General features: G+C 44.2%; 1 protein-coding gene across 1 annotated transcript; it reads right to left on the bottom strand.

Annotated features, from left to right (window-relative positions):
• Positions 1-1588: 1588 nt before the first annotated feature.
• Positions 1589-3430, bottom strand: gja4 (gap junction protein alpha 4; the record flags this gene model as incomplete). The annotated part of the gene is made up of 2 exons (XM_083646887.1): positions 1589-2692; positions 3094-3430. 2 exons carry the CDS (start codon positions 3428-3430, stop codon positions 1884-1886), a joined length of 1146 nt encoding a protein of 381 aa, XP_083503013.1. The 3' UTR covers positions 1589-1883.
• Between the last annotated feature and the right edge of the window lie 4070 nt (positions 3431-7500).

Raw genomic sequence — 7500 nt, 5'->3', positions numbered from 1 at the left:
AACGACCCACAACACTAAGTATTACACACAATGAAATATTTTACCTCTATTCAGTAAAGAAAGGCAATAAAACCATTAAGCACACAATATATCAACTTTCATGGAATGGAATCTATGCTTTCTGATGGTGTAAAACACAGAAACTACATTGATACTGAATGTGTTCTTACACTATTGAGATAGGAAAGGGTTAGCTAATAGACTCAGATTGGGCTAATTATATTTGAGCATAATGTCACTAGTCTTTGGAGTATGAAATAAAGAGCCCTGAGAGTGCCATCATTAAAATATGGTAGGTTGAACTTTATTGTCCATAAAATAATAAATATTTACCCTGTAATTTATTTTCAAATAGCTTAATATGCATTAAATACTGTTTTCACATATTTGGTCACATCATTGCATATCTGCACCCGCTCCTCTCCGCCTCAGCTGTACCGCATTCAGTCAGTTCAATGTGTAATACAGCGTTTGATTTCTCTCCCAAGCTCAGGAGGGGCTGAACAGACGTTCAAACTGTCTGTTTATCTCTCTTCCTCCATGATAATGTCCATTATGGTGTCTGCCCTGTGTAGTCCCGCCCAATCCCTCACAATGTTTCCAGTGCTCCTCTCTTCCCCTCTGTTCATAGTTCATATTCAAATGGTTTGGTTACTGGCAAGCGTCAGTCCTTCACGATCCCGGAATTCCATGGTTTGGCTCCCCCTCTCCTTACCCCTGCTTCCCGAGTTCCTAACCCAGGGGTCCACAAAGTGTGGCCCGCGGGCCTATTGCAGCCCTCGGGAATGTTTCTGGTGGCCCACGATGAGTTAGGTGACATGATGGTATTTGATCTGATTCTCGTTAGTTTGACTAACTTTCAGAGGCTGCAGCGGGCTCCGTTTTAAAGCCAAAGTGAAGTATCGTATGATTCTGGTATCATATGAAACTAGATGACCTAAGGCCTCCATTGGTACCAACCAATGTTCCAATTTTAGGGTAAATTAAGGGGGAAACCCATTTTCAAAAAATTTCACAGTGTAATGTTTGCAGGCGTGTGTGTGTGTGCGTGTGTGTGTGTGTGTGTGTGTGTGTGTGTGTGTTTGTGTGTGTTAAAACATCTACAAATGGACAAATAGGATTTTTTTTCTCCTCCAGAAAACACAACATACATTTCTCACATGATTCACAATTGGCATGACTTTTTAGTCTTGAATAGGTTATTAAAGAACAATAATTGTTTTGGAATTATTTTGCGTTCTGTTTTTTCTTGGGCGGCCCTCAATCCAATGTTAGGTCCCTGAATTGGACCTCAGTCATCAAAACGTTGACAGCCCTTGTCCTAACCCCAACATGTGCAACCTCATTGCGTGATTGGATGAAAGCAAACAAACTGTCTGTGTACGTGTGTGTTCATGCATTCACGTCTACATGTACACAAGCATCATCGCCATGGGAACCCAGCACATTCCACTGTCCCGTCAGCTGAGAGAGGGGGAGAGGGGGTGGGGCTTCAAGGGGCTCCAGGCATTAGAGTGTACTCCTCAGGCGAACATGCTTAAATCTGTTTCTGTCAAATACACCCCCCCCCCCCCAGGACTCCCCCACGCCGCACAGTATTTCCTTCATACTGTCACATTCAGCACTCGAATCCATTAAATGCAACCTGAAGGGATCTTATAACTGTAATCTCCTCTCCTAGTGGAGTCTCATTTTCTTCACCGAGTCTCTGTTCTTCCCTTGGGGGCAAGTTCTCCAAACGTTTCGTTTTGAATAGGTCCATTTATCTGTTAAATCTCTGTTTGAATGTCTGCCTGCCTGGGAGGCATCCAGTTCACAGTGCAATAGTTGTTCTTCGTCATTTCGTCCCCGTCTAAACGCTTATTGTGCACTCCCGATACTCATCACACGTAATGCTTTTGCTTTGAATGTCCCTTATGGGACCCCTTACTGTGCTTCCCATTGTGGTGTGCGTGTTTCTTATGGTGGGCCCTAGGGGAACGTGTGGGCGTGCTCCTCATACCCCCCATACAGTTCAGATAAGTGGGGAGCAGGTCATTCCCAGCCTCCGCAGGGCCCCAGCTCCCCTCCGCCCCCACGTCCACGTAGCTCTCGCAGGGCTTGGGGTAGCCCGTGTCGTCGCCCGTGGGGAGGTGGATATGGCTCCCCTGCGGGTAACAGGGCACCGTTTCCATGAGGAATCCCGGCGCCTCTGGCCGCGCCCGTGCCCGCTGTGCCCGGGGGAAGGGGGCGGAGTCCTGCTCTGTACGGTAGCGTTTCTCCAGTCGGTGGGAGATGGCCAGCTGGAGGAGGTGCATGAGCTCGATGAGGTTGAGGAGCAGGGAGATGGCGGCGATGGCCTGGGTGTAGAAGGTGAAGATGGTCTTCTCCGTGGGCCGCGAGACGAAGCAGTCCACGGTGTGAGGGCAGGGGTACGCCACGCACTCGAACCGGGGCGCGATGAAGAAGCCGTCGTAGAGGAACCACAGGCCCGCCATGAAACCCACTTCCAGGAGGACTTTGAGCAGGATGCTGAAGGCGTAGGCGCACAGCAGCCTGCCTTTCAGCTTAGGAGCCTCGGGAACAGCCTTGGCTGCTTTTCCACCCTTCCCTCCATCTCCCTTATCCTCTTCCGTCTTCTCTTTCTTCACCTCCCGATCGGTCGCGATGTCCGCTCTCTTACTTCCACCACCTTCCTCCGTCTGGCTCTCACCTAGGGCTGGGCGATATGGCAAAAATATCATTAAAAAAAAATTCAGGTAGGATCACGAGCCATGATCTTATCACATTACTTTAAGATTAGTTAGTGAACAGCAACACTATTTTTGACCAAATACTTTGATTACGATATTGCAACAATATTGTAGGGATGACTATTGCTTTCACAAAATACTTACACAATGACATTTTGATAAATAATCATGAGTAATGTGGATATAATGACTAAGTGGGTAAAGGCAAATAACAGGACTGTTAGAACAGTGTGGTAAGTTCAGGAAATGACATCACTTTCCTGTAATGCAGCCTTTAAAACTCGGAAAAGACAACACTTAAGCCATATCACGATATTACGATAACAATATCCTAGTCTCATATCACCAGCCCTGCTCTCACCTTTGACCTCCTCTTTCGCCTTGTCCTTCCCGGCCCTGATGGCCACGTAGCCAAAGTAGAAGATGGTGGGCGTGGAGACGAAGATGACTTGCAGGACAAAGTAGCGGAAGTGGGAGATGGGGAAGGCCTTGTCGTAGCAGACCGGCGTGCAGCCGGGCTGTCTCGTGTTGCAGACGAAGTCGGCTTGCTCGTCGTCCCAGGCGGACTCGGCGGCCGTGCCAAGCACCAGCATGCGGAACAGGAAGAGAACGGTGAGCCAGACGCGGCCCACGCCCGTCGAGTACTCCTGGCCCTCCTCCAGCAGGTGCTCCAGGAAGGACCAGTCAGCTCTGGACATCCTCCGCACCTATAGGGGCAAGTGTGGGAGACGAAGGGGAGGGTGGATGAGAGAACGTTAGGAACAATGGGTCACACGCCACAGGCCTTTGTGAAGTGCTAAAGAATGCTGTTTGGATCAGAGAGACATAAGAGGCTTAAATGATGTGTTTGTATGAAATCTAAAAATGTATGTTTTTTTTATGCTGCTCTCTTTGCCAGGTTCCTCTTGAAAATGAGTTTGTAAATCTCAATGGGTCTTTGGTAAAGGTTTAATTAAAAAATCACGACACAGTAATAAACTCATTGTGTCTTTTTAAGGGGTGAAAAGCATAAATTGATGTTTTTCTGAAAGTATAACTGATATTTGCTCACATTGGTGGTCGTTTGCTGTATGATGAACCCCAATTTATATAGGGTTAGGGTTACCTCATTACCAAGCAGATTGACTTGAACGTATATAACACCTAGCAGCTAATCAGTGTATTTTCATTTCCTCTCCAAGACCCCCGGAGGATTTTCATAAACACGTAGCTAAGTCGTATTTGATCATTTCTAGCAACAAATGAGCTAATTTTCTCCTAACCTTTTCAGTATAATGGTGTCTTTTTACTAGAGAACACGTGTATTTGGCTGAGCATACAACAAGCCCCTATTAGTTCTTCCATGAGCTCACAGCACTGTTAGGGTGGGCTCCAACTCCACATCAGCAAAATGTGAAAAACAAGTCCCCCAATAGAATGAACTAAAACAAACTAAAAACACATGGTACAAAACGTAAACTTTTAGCACCAGTGGAAACAATGCAGGCTACAGTTTCACTATTCATTTAAACTCGGAGTTGGTGAGGCCAAGAGGCGGCTCTCAAACTTTTAGATTTTATATTCTATTGTACATTTCTTCATTGTTCTAGTCGGACTGAATTCATCGATCCATTCAAGCAGATTCAAATCAAAGAAATTGAATGATTTCGGTGAAATGATGTCACGAGGCACTGGGTGACGGTTTTTCCTTGGAGGATTTGGATAAGTGACGCATGTGTCCCTTTATCAGAGAGGAAATGCATGCTGTACAGTCATGCACTCAGCCATTCAAAGGCGCCCAGAGGGGGACCCTGGGGTCTCTACATGACATTTGCCATGTGGTCACGACACACACACACGCACGCACACTCACGGGTGCCCGCGCGCACGCACACGCACATGCACACACACACACACACACACACACACACACACACACACACACACACACACACACACACACACACACACACACACACACACACACACACACACACACACACACACACACACACACACACACATCTGGATAAACATCCTGTGTGGGGGTTAAGCACTGCTGACTTGTTTATTTGTTTAGGCTATTTATGCTTGTCTGTTATTTCTTCTTAATTCACACACTTGACTTAACACTTACAATCCAAACTCCCCTGACAGGATGAGACAAAGTAAAGTTTTAGAGGTCCTATCCTGCCGAACCGGCACAGAGATAATAGTTTCATTGATAGGCTGGGTCCTTTATCAGAGTATTGTTGTGTATACATGTAGTAATTTGAAGTGGACTAACATTAACACTATCAATATAGCAACTCTAACAACCAATCATGTACAATGAAATAACTGCTAGTAATCCTTAGTTCACAGTAATACATTTTCACAATGATACTGTAATAAATACCACAGTGGAACTTTAAACCATCATGCAGATAGCTCAAAGTATTACTTCCACACAAAATCCTATAGTAGTCCTACACGATAACATGATAACATAAAATAACTACTATCATATTTTATGATAAAATGACACATTTGAAAATATCATAATTTACGGAGGTGTGAGAATGGGAATATTTTAATTATACCATTGGCCCATTATGGGAGATTAAGAAAACATAGGCGACCATACCATAAAGTCCAATAAAGTCACATAGCCTGACTATAATTCCTATAGGAATATTATATGAATATTATAGTAGCCTATTATATGCTACTCACTGGAGATTAAACAATACCATTTAGTAAAGTCACTCACTATATAATTTTTTATTTACTAAATCCCTATAGTAATATAATAGGCCTAGCCTAATATGGACCAATGGAGATTACAAAATATAAAGTACATATAAAGTACAATAAAGTCACTAAACTCACTATAAATGGCTTCTATAAACACACTATAAGCCCATATAGGAATAGAATTGTGATACAGGCCTACAAATAGGCTAGTGTAAATAGCCTACCATAAAGTAACTAACTTGCATCAGATAGAAAATTACTGTGATATGACAAGTAGGCTACTGTAAAGTCCACAAACTCACTATTGAGTAGGCTAGACATACTATAGGAATTTAAAGGAATGCTAGGGACAATCCTGAAGTGGGAATGCTTAGCCTACCTGTCTCTGTCATGAAGTGGGTTAGTCTCCTTGTGGACTTGGTCTCAGTCACCTCCGTACAGTGGCAGTCTGTTAGAAGCCTGTGTGTTCGCCTTCTTTAAGGAGAAGCGTGTCATCGGAAAAAGTGGGGAAAACTTTCCCATGCCTTTTATTACAGACTGACCCTCCCTCAGGAACTGACTCCAGGAAAAGGGATGGATGAACTCAAAATAGTTCTCCTTCATCGCGCTCAGACTTCTACGATTTAACTTTGTTTAAATACCACCAATTTGCGTCAATTGCAGTGCCTTTAGGTTAAAAAGCGGCTGGTCCAATCTTATTTAATAGAAACACTTGGAAAACCATGCGTAATTGGACAGCCATGTGCGTCTGCGAAAAGTCTTAACACGTCATTTAATCTAAAGAGCCTTAGTGGGGAAAAACGGACAATGGAGTGGATAATTTCCATTGTTTCCAGTGCAGTTTCATGTGTAACAATATCTATAAACATCATTTGCATGAGAATCCAGTGAAAAACGTAGTGAAATGGAATTTAACTTCACTGCAGCAGCGGCAGGTTTTTTCTCCTATTTTAATAGCTACATGCATAATACTTTTTAAATCTAATTCGTAGCCATGCGCCAGGCCATTTTTCCATCTCTTTCTCTTTTCAGTGCCCCCGGTGTAAGTGCATCGGGTTTTATTTTTGATTTCAAGTCGACCTCAGAAGGCAACAATCATTGATAGAACTCTCTGACCCTCCAGCAAAGATGTAATTTTCCATTGCGCCACGCAATGGCGCCAGACGGTCACCCTTTTTTCCGAGAAGCGCATGATGGAGCGATTAGTGAGCCCCTAATTATCTGGAATGTGAATCACATTGTTTGCGCTGCAAGATCGATTTGTTGACCAACGTAGGCTTATAGCCTACAACCTGCAGGATTTCAACATAAGGTCAAACTGCTGCTGAGGAACACATTTAATAATGAGTTTGCAAAACCAACTTCGATTACAGCAAATCATAGACTGCAAATCCCAACTAGTATTTATAGCAAGTAATGGAAGTATATGGCGGTAAAATGCTGTAAAATCAGTTGCATTCCAATATATTTGGCCAGGATTAAATGTGTGTGTGTGTGTGTGTGTGTGTGTGTGTGTGTGTGTGTGTGTGTGTGTGTGTGTGTGTGTGTGTGTGTGTGTGTGTGTGTGTGTGTGTGTGTGTGTGTGTGTGTGTGTGTGTGTGTGTGTGTGTGTGTGTGTGTCGCAGCACAAAGAATGTAGGCAAACAGTGTAAAAGCTTTAATAGAAGCTTTAATAATGCAAAGAGTTATGCCTATTGGAATACATTACTGGCTGTGTTTCATGTTGTTTTTGCCACACTGAGCAGAAGACTACTGCTTTTGCTTAGTGCTCAGTGGAAGGTCTGCAGCCTCTTCTAGGCTTTGAATCAAGGCCCACACAGCATGATCGGCTTTGTTCATTAGATGTCTATGTAACCGAGGTGAATCAGCGCAGATTCCTCGTGAGTCCCGAGTGGTAGCGAGTGGATTGGTTAAACTCACTCCCCAGTATAAAGGCATGTTAATCAGCTCCGCCAAGGGAGCTAGCTCTCTTGGTGGAGTGGTTAGTGTCAAAGGTCGGCGGTTCGTACCCACCCCTGGACAAGCCCTTAACATGGGTTGCTGCAAGTACCAC

The sequence above is a fragment of the Poromitra crassiceps genome, assembly GCF_964638095.1.
Source record: "Poromitra crassiceps genome assembly, chromosome: 11".
Taxonomy (NCBI): Eukaryota; Metazoa; Chordata; class Actinopteri; order Beryciformes; family Melamphaidae; genus Poromitra; species Poromitra crassiceps.
The sequence above is the reverse complement of the archived record's forward strand: the minus strand, read 5'-3'. Positions and strand labels throughout refer to the sequence as shown.